General features: G+C 44.3%; 1 protein-coding gene across 2 annotated transcripts; it reads left to right on the forward strand.

The window, feature by feature from the left end:
- Window positions 1-278: 278 nt before the first annotated feature.
- DIS3L (DIS3 like exosome 3'-5' exoribonuclease) lies at window positions 279-14,578 on the forward strand. 2 transcript variants are annotated; one of them, XM_038147329.1, is made up of 17 exons: window positions 279-480; window positions 2,967-3,120; window positions 3,874-4,002; window positions 4,554-4,689; window positions 5,421-5,597; window positions 6,310-6,388; window positions 7,276-7,455; window positions 8,008-8,177; window positions 8,511-8,672; window positions 9,342-9,589; window positions 10,354-10,446; window positions 10,963-11,496; window positions 12,241-12,395; window positions 12,481-12,659; window positions 12,986-13,131; window positions 13,667-13,841; window positions 13,914-14,578. In XM_038147329.1, the coding sequence occupies exons 1-17, from the start codon at window positions 336-338 to the stop codon at window positions 14,223-14,225; spliced, it is 3,174 nt and encodes a 1,057-aa protein (XP_038003257.1). In that variant the 5' UTR covers window positions 279-335; the 3' UTR covers window positions 14,226-14,578. The 2 variants fall into 2 exon arrangements, with proteins under 2 accessions (XP_038003257.1, XP_038003258.1); XM_038147330.1 differs by lacking the exons at window positions 279-480; window positions 2,967-3,120; window positions 3,874-4,002; ... (2 more) ...; window positions 6,310-6,388; window positions 8,008-8,177 and having other exon boundaries at window positions 7,402-7,455.
- The last annotated feature ends 65 nt before the right edge of the window (window positions 14,579-14,643 follow it).

A 14,643-nucleotide genomic window follows, 5' to 3' on the forward strand; every position in this document is an offset into this window, starting at 1 on the left:
GCTCGTTCCCGCTGTCCCTCAGCTCCAGTTCTAGCTCCCTCAGTTCGCTCCCACCCGTCCTTCAGCCCGCGTCCCCTCAGCTCGTTCTCGCCCGGTTCCCTCAGCCCGCCGAGCTCCCCTCAGCTCGTTCTCGCCCGGTTCCCTCAGCCCGCCGAGCTCCCCTCAGCTCGTTCTCGCCCGGTTCCCTCAGCCCGCCCCACCCGTTCTCTTCCCGCCCCTCGTTTGAGGCCGATCCCCGCGCTGTGACCCCGCGCCCCGCCCCGCGCAGGCGCCCCGGCAGTCGCGGCCTCGGGGCCGCCGGTCCCCGCCATTGCCGGCCGGTCCCCGCCGCCCCGATGCTCCGCACGGAGAAGGTGCTGCAGCTGCGGGGGCAGCAGGGCCGCGCCGTGCGGGTGGTGCGGGAGCACTACCTGCGCCCCGACGTGCCGTGCCGCAGCGCCCTGTGCCGCAGCGCCCAGTGCCGCGCCGCCTGCGCCCGCGGTGAGGCTCCGCCGTGAGGGGTCTGGGGGGAGCCGGGGGCGAGCACCCACAGAGCCGGCATCGCCCGCGGGCCGGGCTGGGGCGGCGGGCGGCGTCCCCCGGGGCCGCGGGTGACGGGGGCAGAGCTGGGGGCAAAGTGATCCCTGAGCTCGGGGGATCCCTGAGGACAGAGGGTGATCCCTGAGCTGGGAGGACCCCTGGGCAGAGCTGACCCCTGAGCTGGGGGAAGCCCTGAGCGAGGGGTGATCCCTGAGCTGGGGGAGCCCCGGAGGATAGAGAATGATCGTCTTTCAAGGGTTATCCCTGAAGGGGAAGGGGTGATCCCCGTCCTGGGGTGTCCGGATGGTGCTGAACAAATCACGGCCGTAGTTTTCCTTTAAAGCAAGATCCTTGAGAAATCAGCGAGGCGTTAAGAGGGGAAGGAATCGAGGAGTTGATTGTTAGAGGGTTTAACTGTGAACAGTTTACTGGCAGTGATAAAAGGCTAAAGGATTGTTCAATTTTTACACTTCTCTTGTTTTAAAAGATCCTTTAAAATGAATTAATTTCTGCAGGGTGGTGGTTTATAGCATGAGTTAAATTCTATACATACCTGTTAAGTATTACAATGGGGCCAAGCCATTATCTTGAAGCCATTGTAATTCTGCATCAGCAGCTATTTCTGTTCAGTAATTAAATGTAATCGCCTGTGTTATATCAGGGCATTTCAGACACGGGAAGGCTGCCAGGCTCTGATGTCTGCATTTGTTGTTGTTTTTACGTACTGTGGTGCTGTTATGTGCATCGTAGATCATCACCAGAGCTGTGGTTGATATTTCAGTTGGGTTTGTTGTTGTTCAATAGCACAATTTATTTGATGCAGGAAAATGACTGGTAAATAACAAACATAATATCCAACCTGTTGAAATCAAACAACACTTGCCTGAAAGAAAAGGTTGAGAATTGTGACACTTTCTTTTTTCTTTGGAACTATGATTGTCATAGATGTTTTCACTTTGGATTTAGGCTGCAATCGAGGGCAGAAGGTGTATTACTTAGATTATTGTAGTGTGTTACTGCTATATAGGAGATCAGGACTAGTGATAGTTACTGCTCCCTAAAATACTGCATTTGTTGTGAATTCCTCAAGGATAAATTAAAGGCACATATCAGAAAAAACTCTAACCTTTCCTGCTGTGCCTAACTGCCCCTCTTTTGTACTTAAATGTACATTGTTCTACAGGTGACTGTCAGAATACATCCCTGTGTGATTATTCAAGGTAACCCAGATGTGAGGGAAATATTTGTTTTCCTTCCTGACTCTACACAGTGTGCGGAGCAAATCTATTTCATGCCCTGTGAGAGACTGCCTGCAAAAATCACATCAGCAGGTGCTTGTAAGGGTGAGCCGTGCCTGCCTGGGAGTCATTCTGCTGTGGAGGGATGGGTTAGGCAAGGATAGCTTCAATGGGCACAGCTCCTAAATCTTCCAGTGACATTTCACTTCTAATGCTCTTCTGAATTATTAACAAATATTAGCTTTCTTGTATACCTGCTGCCATCATCCATTATAAGCCTTCCGTGTGAGATGAGGCCAAGTGACTGCGTGCACAATTGTGCTGGCTGGATTCACACTTCTTCTGGTCACAGCTCAAAGGTTGTCCCATGTCAGCTTCTAAGGAATACATAAAAATAACCTGACTTGTCAATATCCATGTGCTTTATTCTGTATAATTTACCTGCACTGTGGTGAGTTCAGTGTTTACAATAAGTAGTAAATAGGCATAAAGAAAAAATACAGTGGAGATGCCCTCCCATCTGAAAGCTTTTGGGTAATCTTTGAAATTCCAAAAGCAATTAAAGTCTTGAATTTTGAGGTACTTTTAAAGATGTCATTTGTGATGTGTTGTGTCTGGTATTTTGATGGCATATTCCTAAGGGATAGAGTCTCTCTATAAAGAAAATTAACACTAATGGTTGATAGTTTAGGTTAAAAACATCTTTTCTGTGCAGTTGCAGTGGTTTTCTCTACGTGCACCCTTACCTGTGCTCTTTTATGTAAAGAGCCTGCTGCAAATGGTGTGTTTGAACAGAGAGTCCTGTGGGAGCAGGGTAAAGGAACTGCTCATAATTCTACAGCCTTTAGAAATTCCATTAAAAGATTTTCTGTGCCAGATGTATAGTCCCTTTTCATATGGAAGCAGAGAAGAAAGAATGTAACCTTTGCTCTTTTAAACTATAGCCTTTTCATAACAAAAGTGGATCTTTTTCACTCCTCTGGATAGAATTTGCACAAAGGTTTGGCATCAGTGGATGCAAAAAGATTTTGTCACAAATTTATGGACCACGGAATTAAACCATAATATCTGTAATTTTGTTCATCAGAAAAAGAAATGTACCCATTTGAGGAGACACAACTCAAATTTTCTTACATCAGGAAATATTTTCAAGAAACCGTTATTGCAACTGAAAGTTTGAATTATTTGAAACTCTGAACTATCTTCCAGATGGCAAATTGTTGTCAGATGATGTCACACACTACGTTGTCCCCGACTGCAAGGTTGTTCAGGAGTACCTGGAGATTCTGGAGTTTCCGGAGCTGAAAGGAATTATTTTCATGCAAACAGCTTGTCAGGCTGTGCAACATCAGAAAGGACGCAGGTATTTATCCCATAAGAACTTATTTTTTATTTAGATTGAAGTAAAAATGCTGATTTGTAAAATGTATAATTTGTTTTTAGGCCTTTCAAGTATCTTAATTTAGTTTTACAGAAGGGTAAAGGACTGGGATCCTTTGTGATCCATGGATATCAATGCCTGGCATAGTTTTTACTTGATAGGAGCAATATGAAACCTGTGGCATTATTAACTAATCAAGTGGCTGGTGACAGGAATTCATTAGACTTTGCAGTGATGATCTATTATGTGCCTACAGCTAGATTATGGACAGGTTTTGGTTTGCTCTGTTGGTGCCTGAACATTTGTCTTTGGGGAGCAATCAATATTATTATATGGTACTTATATCACCAGACATTAACCTGGGCATTGCCATGGCATTGCAGAGTAAAATTTGATTTCAAGGCCTTCCCATATTTCTAAAGCACAAAGGCTTTTAAAGTAATAGCACTTGCCCCAAGAGTGACAAACAAAACAAGTTCCTGAACACTTAGGATGTTTTGTGGGGCTCAGTGGAAAACAAGTATGTTTAAAATCAGAAGCGTTCACGATGGAACCTTATAAAGTTTGCTTGCAGGTGATGGTTTAGGATTTATCACCAGTGGTGTAGTTTAATGAGTGCATTTCTCTGTGCATGACAGTAATTTTCCTGGAGTTTTTCAGCTGTATTTTCACGTGGAGTTAAAATAGCATTATCAAAAGCAGGCACAAGAATATATTTCTCTTTTTTCATTGCAGACAGTACAACAAGTTACGGAATCTATTGAAGGATCCCCGTCACGACTGTACTGTGTTTGCTAATGAATTCCACCAGCACTGCTACCTGCCCAGGGAGAAGGGAGAATCCATGGAGAAGTGGCAGACCAGGTTTGTTTGAACCTGTGCAGTGTCACATTGCACAGCATCATGATTTTAGGAACGCCAGCATGCACCAGCTACTGAGAGTTCATGCTCCTGCTCTGCTTAGCTCTGCAACAGGTCACAGGCACTGCAAGTCTGCATTGTTTTCTTAGGGAAAAGTATCAGCATTGTTTTCTTAGGGAAATAGACAAAGTGTATTAAATTAAATGCAATAATGCTAAAGAAAAAGCTGGATCGGTTTAAAGTCACACTGTAGCATCGGAGTCTGAGCACCTCCAGCCTACTTTTTACAAGCTTTCACTCAGAGGAACTCATGTTATGTTGCTGCAGGGGAACAAGTGGATGTGCTGGGGAGGAAACATTCTATTCTCCTCTTTTCTTGTGGGGCTTAAGAATGGCACAGGAACATTTTTGCAGGGAAATGTTTCTGTGTCTTGGTGTATATCTCTCAAAAGTCTGAGTGTTAAATCAAAATCTCGTTTCTACAAAGCCAGCAAAATCTTGCAAGTAGCAAATGAGCTGTGCCAGAAGTCTTATTTCAAACTTTGCTTTTCTAGGAATATTTACAATGCTGCAGCCTGGTATCACAATCACTGCCTGGGTCAGATGCCAGTTGTTATGGTAACAGAAGATGAAGATGCTATCAGGCAGTACGGAAATGAAACAGAAGGAGTGTTTGTGATTTCCTTCAAGGTAACATGCCAGAAAAATAAAAGGTTTCCTTTATGCTGCATCAAAATGATGAAGCAAGTACATTAAAGTATATTGCAAGTCATGTCAGCGTTTACATTTGGGAAAACTGTGAGGTAGCTCATACCTCCATTTATCAAAACAAGCAAATATGTCACTTATGGGCATCTCAGAAAAAAGCAGAGTGCTGGAAAGATAAACAGCAGCTCTGAGGATAAAGGTCATCTTTCTTAGGAGACCTTTTCCTTGTTTTCCTCTTTAAGGAATTTGCCATTGATGAGCAGTGATCAGTTCCCTCAGGCAGCTGCCTAAATCTGGAAATCTGCAATGCAAGCAGTCCATAAGCAGCTGTAGGCTAAATATCCATCAACAATGTTCTTGCCTGGACTGCTGAGGATACAGTGATGTCTGAGAAGATAATTCATTCTTCATTTTGGTGTCCATCTCTGATACCACTGGTACTCAGTGGGATCTGAGCATGGAATGTTCATGTTCAGCTATGAAAGGATGTTGAGTAAAATCTGCACCAAACTGGTTGACCTTTGTTGTATTCAGCAGTGGATTAGGCTGAACCTGGGACAGATTTGTGGGGTTTAGAGCAGACTCATCATTACCATTGTGCTATTTGGGTACAGTGTGAGACAGATCCTGTCCATTATGGACTTTACAAATGCATTATTAAAAGAATAGAGATCTCAGAGTACTTTTCTGTTTATTTCTATTTGTGCCTACAGAATTACTTGGATAACTTCTGGCCTGACCTGAAGGCTGCCCATGAGCTCTTTGACTCCATAGTCCAAGCTCGGCGTGAACGGGAGAGTGAAAGCCAAGAGAACCATGGGAAAGAATATCCTGAGCACTTACCTGTGGAAGTACTGGAGGCTGGGATCAAGTCTGGAAGATACCTGCAGGTGTTTGTTACATAGAGAACATACACAGAACAATGCAGTCTTGTCCCTGATCCCTGGAGTTGCCTGAATTAGAGTGATTAGAGAAAGAAATATGGCTGTGGTGGGAAGAGGGAAAGAAAACAAAAACCTAGAGGATGGAAGGGATTAGGATTCTTAGGATTCTCAAGATATGTCCCCTGCACTGTATTGTGACCCTTCATTTGCACAGAGAACTCCCAGTCAGTGAAATTAATTTACAGGTTTATGGCTGTTCAGGGCCTTAATATGGATTGTTGGTAGGCAAGTGTCCTTCTTTTAGAAATAATTTAAAGAATTAGAGGCAGTGATTTTTTCCTTTCTTGGCAACTTTAGCAGAGGCAGGAATAAAATATGAACAGAAAGACTGAGGTTTTCTTCTTTTTGGAATAAATCTAGATTCTCTGCTAAGGCAGGCAGCAAAAGTAATCTGCCGGTGGTTGGAGTAAAATGTCATTTACCATTTTACTAATAAATTCAGCATTTAAAATAATTTACTTTTCCAGAAGTGAACACTTAAAGTCCTACACCCTGCATTCCCTCCTATAGAGAGAGCAGCTGTGTTCAAAATAACCTACAGATCAATAAAAACTAATTCATGTAAAAATAATTGTAACCCCCAAAATGTTATCCTTTAAAGCTGTCTAGTTTTAGGGTGACTGTTTCATCCATTGCTTGCTTTGTTGGTCTCTTCCAGGGTGCACTGAATGTCAATAAGCACCGAGCACAGCTGGAAGCTTTTGTTCGGCTTCAGGGGTTTGGCGGCAAAGAGGCAGGTGAGAAGTGTTCAGTTATCAAAGGAGATGAGGGCTGAGACACTGCAGTGCCTGTGTGGTTTCCAGGGGCCAGAAAAGAGGCTGAAGATTAACCAGAGGGTGGAACTTGTGGGGAGAACTCCTTTCTCTTTCTTACTTTCTTACCCCCTTTGGCCATTTTGTGCCTCTTGTCCTGTTTGCCTGCGCCTCTCTGAAGGGAAATGCTGGTGCAAATTGTCCCTGTGCTTTGCTCTAACCTCAGGTGGCCACTCCTTTGACTGCAATAAGAGTTTGCACAGATGTTGGCAGGATTAGGAACCTGGTCTTTGTGAACATTATTGGAAAATTGCCTTTTGGATCAAGCTGATCCAAAGTGATCCACGATTGTCTCTCTGGCATGAGTTACTAATCAGCACCTGTGAAGGAGCAGGCCATTGCCCTTGCACAGACTCAGTGGCCCAGCTCTCACTAATAACTACTTTCAAATGTTCCTGTGACAGATCCTGCAGCCAAGCCAGTGCTCAATATACTCATTATTTTTTAAAAGCTTGTTTTATTCTGAATCCTCCCCAGAATCCTGTGGCAGTGGCTTTCACAATTTAACTATGCTGTTTTTATAGCTGCTGCCTAAGAACAATGAACTTATCCCAGCCTATGCTGCTTTTTATCCAAAAGTTAACTTACAGAATTCCTTAAAAGATCCTTAAATTAAAAAAAACCCACACAAATAAAAAAGAGGAAAAGGTTTTCATTTCCTTGCAATATTAATTTCTTGCGAGTAGTCCTTTTTGGAATAAATAGTATTGGAAAAGTAATTTTCTGTTATTTCAGCAGAATGCTGCCAAGAATGGAGGGATTTGGGTTTTTTTAGCAGATTATAGTTCTGTTTCCTTTTATTTTAAATTCAGAGCTTCAAAGTGACATCCTTATTTATGGGACCAAGGCTCGGAATCGTGCAATCCACGGGGATGTGGTTGTGGTTGAGCTGCTCCCTGTGCATGAATGGAAGGGAAGGACTGTTGCCCTCAGTGAAAATGAGACTGAGGACAAAGCACCTGCAGACACCACAGGTGACCCTATGCCCACAGGTAAGGAGAAGCATCCATTTAATTCCCCGCTGATAAATAATGGGAAAAAACAATGTTAGGTGAAAAAGCATCCCCATGTGACATACCTGGGTACCATGGTAATTTAGAGTCTTGTTTGAAATGATTATTCTGCAGCTGTAGCTGCATCTTAAAAGTTTGTTGAGGTCAGAGCTAAAAGTTTCAAGAGGTTAATTCTCTTTTTGTAGGGAAATCATGTTTTGTTTTGCTCTTTGCTATTAAAAATTCTCTGTATTACTAGAATTGGCCATGTTTCAGCAGCGGGAGGAATCTCTGAATAATTTATGTTGTGTATCAGCTGAAATCTATACAATGAGTTAGTCTCTACATAAATAAAAGCTCATTAAAATCTGACTGTGCCAGCAGTAGTTTATGACACACTTGTATTGTCTGCACACCATATGTTGTTGGCAGTTGTAACAGATTTGGGGACACAGCAGTTGATTTTACAAAGAGTCAATCTCCTGCACCTCCCACATATTTGCTTTCTTGGTTCTGTTTAATTCTTTAATGCACAATGTTCCTGATTTAAAGGTAAAGTCGTTGGAATCATCCAGAAGAACTGGAGGGATTATGTGGTCACTTTCCCCTCCAAAGAAGAGAGCCAGTCCCAGGGCAGAAATGCTCAGAAAGTCCTCGTAACACCTTGGGATTACCGAATTCCCAAAATCCGGATCAGCACTCAGCAGGCTGAAGCATTGCAGGTAATTTAACTGAAGTGTTTCTCTCTGCTGTGTTCCTACAAAGCTGTGGGGGCGTTGTAGGATCTAATGATGTTTTCCTTGACAAAAACATGGTAAAACAAAATCTGTGAGGGTTCAATTTCTGCCTTGAAGGATTTTGTTCAATTCCTGTCAGGACCACTTCAGCCTCAGGTAACAAAGCTTGAGTTCTGAATTTGGGCCACGGTTTAGCTGCCCTGAGCACTTACACACCCTTGCTTTGAGTTTTTCCTGCTAAATTTAAGGTCGTGTTAAGGGTATCAATTGTACTTTTCAGGGGCACAGAGCTGTTCTAACAGAGCTGTCTCCCTGCAGGAGTACAGAGTTGTCGTGCGCATCGATTCCTGGGAGGCGACTTCCCTGTACCCCAACGGGCACTTTGTGAGAGTGCTGGGGAGAATTGGAGACCTCGAGGGGGAAATTGCAGCTATTCTGGTGGAGAACAGCATTTGTGCTGCCCCTTTCTCAGAAATCCAGGTTTGTCTCTGTGATCAGACCCAGTCTTTTCTGTTCATTCCCAGGGTCCTGTTTCTCAAAGAGGACTCTCTTGCAGCTCGACATCTTTGTTGCCAGTGGGTTTTTGAAAGCCCACTTTGAAAGCTGGAAATTTATCATTAGTTTACTTTATTTTTCTGGAATATCTTGCATCAGTGGTTCTATTAATACTATGGATTTTCAAGTCAGTAGTGATTTTAAGGTAATCCTTTTGCTATGAGGAGAGGATTACAAACTCTTAATTCAAATTTGAGGTAGACTTTTAAGAATTTTCTGTCTTTAGTATGTGGTTATGCTACTGATCCTAAAGGCATCATCCTACTGACATCATTGTATTAAATACTTTGTTTTCAGCTAGGAGAGGAACCAGCTTTCATAGATAACTATTTTGATTATACCTACAATTAATAGAAAGAAGACTAAGAAACCAATATGTAGTGGTTGTATTTGCCAGAGCTGCAGAATCACTACAGTAATAACATTGGTTACTAATACACATAGAATTCTTTTCAACACGTTTCAGTAAAGTAAATGTAATGGACTTGGAAAATGAAACAAAAGAAGAATTTGAAAAACTAATTAAATCTAATTGTTGGCATCTTTTTGTATAAAATACATAAATCTGTGTTCATCAACAATATTTCTGTATAGATGAGTGAAATGCCAGTGAGTTCTCCAAAGAATCCATGGAAAGTGAGTCCAGAGGAGGCAAAAAAACGCCTTGACTTGAGAGACACCCACCTGATATTCAGCATTGACCCCAAGGGCTGCGAGGATGTGGATGATGCTCTCTCTGTCAGGACTCTGCCCAGCGGGAACCTTGAGCTGGGGGTGCACATTGCAGATGTGACTCACTTTGTGGCAGCAAATTCCTACACTGATGTTGAGGCCAGAGCAAGGTGAGTTATTTTCTGGAAATTAGAAAATTTATGGAGCTCAGAAGTTTGTGATGCTACCTTAAGGAAACTTTGGAAGGAAAGAAACATGCTTTCACCTTTCATGTCTTATTAAAGACTTCTTAAAGCTAATTAAACTATTAGGTAACTAATGACATTCTGCTTTTATTTGGACACATTTTCCAGAAAGCTATACAAGTTTCTTCTTCCCTAATCACTCCTCTTTGCTTTATAGTCTAATTTAACATCTGTGACTTAAAGTATTTTTAAAAAAAACACTTGTTTGCATTTCAAGGGAGATGAACACCCACAAAACGGAATTAAGTCTTACAGTAATTTAATTCCAGAGCTATTTGTCAGGCTTATGTTTTAATATTCAATCTTGTCTTTTAATGTGCAAATATTTCATTATCTTTTTTCTTTTATTGCCGGTGTCTTGAACTTAAACTGCTGAATCACTTAATGAACTGTATTCTTTGTAGATTGAAAGAAGCATAATGTAGAGGCAGCAGAGATGTTTGATTAAGTCACCTCTTCTTCAGCGTGCAAATTTTTTGCCCAGCCCTGGTTCTGCCCTTAATGGCAGCTGAAATACCAAGGAAGGCAAAATCAGGGTTGCACTGTACAAATTGCTATTTAAATAATTGGACTTTGGTATTGCACCTGTGAGTGTTCTGTGGGAATAACCTTTTCAAATCAGGCTGTGGGGCAATGTTCATAGTCCCAGGAGTCGTGGTGGGAAGAGCAGTAGCTGTGTTTTGTTCCAGGGCTACCACGTATTACCTGGCGGACCGGCGCTATGACATGCTGCCCTCCGTCCTCAGCGCTGACCTGTGCTCCCTCCTCAGCGGGGTGGACAGGTAAGGCTTGGGAGTTGTTCTCAGCAGGGACACTTCTGCAAGTCATTTTGCATTATTATTGCAAGAACTGTGTACATTAAAAATTACCTTTCAGTTGTACCACAGGTAGGGTGAATTTTATAGACCAGTTTATATCAGTTTACAGGCTCAGCTGGCTGCTGGCGTGAGGATATTCAGGGTACAGAGATGTTCATTGTGAATGCGTCTGTCTAATAAAATAAAAATGGGCAAAAATAACTATTACAGTGTAGCTCTGCTTTAACATAAAGGGATGCTCTGCTTCAGTAGATGAATTGAAGATACTGCTGTGTAGCTGGCCCTCATTTCAGTTGTGATGCATGAGACTGAAAGGCAAGTGCATTATTAAGTGGTGTTGCTGAGCTCTGGTTTCATAAAGAAAAAGATGCTTCCACAACCAGAATTAAATCTCTAAATTTCTAAGAGTTTTGAATGTGCTTGCAGTGGGAGTTTAGGTCTACCTGAACTATTCCAGAACTCTGTGGTGTTGTCTTTAAGATACGCCGTGAGCATCTTGTGGGAGCTGGAGAAGGAGTCGTTCGAGACGCTGAGGGTTCAGTACACCAGATCTCTGATCCGCTCTGCCTACAAGCTGGAGTACGAGACAGCCCAGGGACTGTTGGATGGGGACACGAGTGTCGTGGATGATATCCTGGAACTGAAAGGCCTGGATGAAGGAACGAGGCAGAAGCAGCTGGCCGAGCTGGTTTGGGCCATATCCAAGCTCACCGACATAGCGCGACACGTCCGGGCTAAGCGGGACCGGTGCGGCGCGCTGGAGCTGGAGGGGATCGAGATCCGAGTGCAGCTGGATGACAAACGGAATATCCACGACCTCATCCCCAAGCAGCCGCTGGAAGTGCACGAGACCGTGGCGGAGTGCATGATCCTGGCCAACCACTGGGTGGCAAAAAGGATTTCCGAGGATTTTCCCCACCAAGCTCTGCTGCGGCAGCACCCTCCACCACGCCAGGAATTCTTCACTGAGCTTCGGGAGTGTGCCAGTGCCAAAGGCTTCTCGATAGACACACGGTAGCTTTTATTACTAAAGTTCTGTAATTAAAGTTAAGCAGTTAAGTGTTTGGCCATGTTATTGTTAAACAATTCAGCTCTGAATATCAGTGTTAACAGACACTGCATAGCAGTTCTTGAAAGGAGTTTTATCAGAGCCTTTCTGATGATGTTCTGACCAGGAGAAGCTGCCTGCATTCTGATGGCTGTACTCCACATGGCAGTGGCTGAGTAATTTTAGACATACCCAGACAAAACATTTGTTTGGTCACTGTGCAGTGGTCAAGCTCTGTGGTGGCCTTGTTTTCACTGTATTTCCTGTGTAAGGGAGTACTGGTTTAAGTTAGGTGAATTCTGTGCAATGTAGTAATTTTAAGTGACTCAAAATAATTCAGAATTACTTGGGCAAGATAACATGAGAAGGCCATGGTAGTAGAGCCTTTGTGACCTGAGTGTCACCTTGTCCCATTTGTGCTGGACACAAAGGTTTGGATCCGCTCACTCTTTTGTACTGCACAGGACAGAGTTTGCTCCAGTCCCTGGTTCTGCAGGTTGCAGCAGACAACTGGGTGAAAACTGAGATTTTTCTAAGCATTTTCTTAGAGCAGAGCTGTTACTAAACTGCATTTAGAGTTTCAATTTCGCTCTGCTTGCCATTTTTGTATGAATATTAACTTCTGTGTGGGTTTTATGCTGTTGTCAACTGTGAGCCATTATAACCAGAGACAGTGTCATTTTCTTTGGAATTAACACCTTTTTTGCCAGGTCTAACAAGGCTTTGGCCGAGTCTCTGGACAGAGCAAACGACCCCTCGGACCCCATTGTGAACAAACTGCTGCGCTCCATGGCCACCCACGCCATGTCCAACGCCCTGTACTTCTCAACTGGCTCTTGTCCCGAGGAGCAGTTTCATCATTATGGTATCTGGTCACTTTCCTGCCTTTCCTGTGATTTCTGAACTGTTGGGGAGGCTTTGACCGCTCATGTCCGTTCCTCTCTTGGCAGGGCTGGCCCTGGAGAAGTACACTCACTTCACTTCTCCCATCAGGAGATACGCCGACATCATTGTGCACAGGCTCCTGATGGCAGCGACCCTGAGGGGAACCACGGGGGATGTGAAGGATAACATCATCAGCAACAAGGATCTGGAGGAACTGTGCAGACACATCAATAACAGGAACCGGGTAAGGGCGTGCTGCTGGGAGTCTCCATGGAGCCCTAGGGAATGGGATACCACTCCTCACTGGGGCTTTTGTGAATTAATAGCGTCGCTTTACTTTTATTTGTAGTGCTTTGGAGCTTTTTTAAATATCAGTTTTCTTCCGAGAGAGTAGTAAAAGTGTTCATACTTCACTTGTACTGCATGTAGGATGTTTTATATGTAATTTTTCTTGGGGACGGGTAAGAGAATAAATAATGGGAAAAAGCAGCTGTGGAAGTCAAAGCCAGAGCTGCTTGTTGGAATATTTACGTAGGTTTTTGTGTCTGTGTGTGTGTGGGGTGCTCGCAGGCGGCCCAGCGTGCTCAGAAGCAGTCCACAGAGCTCTTCCAGTGCATGTACTTCCGAGACCGGAGCGCCGAGAGCGACGAGCGCTGCGTGGCCGACGGGGTCATCTACTCCATCCGCACCAACGGCGTGCTCGTCTTCGTGCCACGGTGAGCCGGGGCCGGGACGGGCTGGGAGGGACACCTGGTGCTGCTGGAATGCTGGGAGGGCACAGCCTGGCACAGCTCAATTCACATCTGGCATCTCCAGCACTCACAGGGCTGGCTCAAGAGCCTCCTCAGCCAGAAAAGGCTGCTGCCTTACAGAGAGCCCAGGACAAACATGCTGCTGCTCTTCAAGGAGCTTCTTTTAAAATGGAGAACCGTCTTCTCACTGTCTGTCTGGAAAAACCTGTAAAGCTGCTCTTCTCCCATCACTGATCCATTCCAGGCCCCACCCAGCACTAAGATAATGGATCACTGACTATTTCACTTTTGCTTCACTGCTCTCAAAACACTTCAGTCACTGTCTCCATGCTGTTTTCACATCTGGGTTTAACAACACCTAGCCTGTTCCTGAGGCAGGATTATCAGGCTGCCGTGCCTGCCCCTTCTTGTTGCTTCTCTACAATCCCAGCCAGCCTGCGGGTTTCAAAACTAAGAGGCCTGAAAACGGTTAGAACAGCTTCTCTCTGCTCTTCTGTAGGTATGGAATCAAAGGTGCAGCCTACATGAAAAACAAAGAGGGCTTGGTCATCTCCTGTCAAGGGGCTGGGAGCTGCCAGTGGAAGCCTGGATCCCTCCATCGCTCCCAGCATAAAATCACCTCCACTACAGCCACTGGAGACTCGATGACCTTGAGCCTTTTCGATCACATCACAGTGAGTATCTCATGTGAGGGGAGGAAAAGGAAATAGCACCATCAGAAACTTGAACACAGTATCGCTCTGCAGGTGAGAATCCTTGTGCAGAGTTCCCGCTGCCACGCCGAAACCATCAAGCTGGAGATCATCAGGAACGCGCCGCACCACACCGCGGACGCCGAGGCTGCCCAGAGGAGCGTCCACGTGGTGAGGTCTGACCTGGTGAAAGAAGTCAGCCAGTCTGCAGAGGAGGCCCAGCGTGCCCAGGACAGAGCCAGGGTGGAAGTGATGGATGAGGAGTCCCGGGAGTTCTGCCAGACCAAGGGGCCCAGCCTGTACCAGCTGCTGGAGGAGATCCGGGAGCTGGCGCTGCTGGATGTGACAGAGGACGTCAGGACTTGAACTGGGACCTGCCACCCTCTGCTGGGGCTGTCCCGCTCCTGTTCACTGTGCACAAGTGCTTGGGGATCTTTAAAAAAACAGTTTATTTAAATATTCAAGAGTCCTTTCAATAAGAAGCTAAATATCTATTTTAAATAAGAATTATTTTTATCTGACTATGAGTATGGATGAGTTATGAAAATATTTTATACCTGATAAAGCTTGTATTTCAGACTAAAGACAGTGTGCTGTGAATTCTTTTAAAAATCATTCCAAAATTTTTTTGCTCATGTTGCCCATAAATTAAGTTCTTAAAATCTAAATACTTCCTTTTTCCCTACAAGGACATAAAAAGCAAATTCCTTCATAAAGTAACACCTGTTGCCCTGAGGGCATTGGCTTCATTCAGTGTGTGGAAATTCAGTACTTTCCACCCCTT

This window comes from Motacilla alba, chromosome 10, assembly GCF_015832195.1.
Source record: "Motacilla alba alba isolate MOTALB_02 chromosome 10, Motacilla_alba_V1.0_pri, whole genome shotgun sequence".
NCBI lineage: Eukaryota > Metazoa > Chordata > Aves > Passeriformes > Motacillidae > Motacilla > Motacilla alba.

Bases quoted from the DNA above. Each gene is read 5' to 3' on its own strand.
- DIS3L (XM_038147329.1), top strand. From the start codon at position 336: ATGCTCCGCACGGAGAAGGTGCTGCAGCTGCGGGGGCAGCAGGGCCGC. The intron at 12,396-12,480 runs GTATCTGGTCAC...CTCTCTTGGCAG, and splicing joins GGAGCAGTTTCATCATTATG to GGCTGGCCCTGGAGAAGTAC. The intron at 12,660-12,985 runs GTAAGGGCGTGC...GGGTGCTCGCAG, and splicing joins ACATCAATAACAGGAACCGG to GCGGCCCAGCGTGCTCAGAA.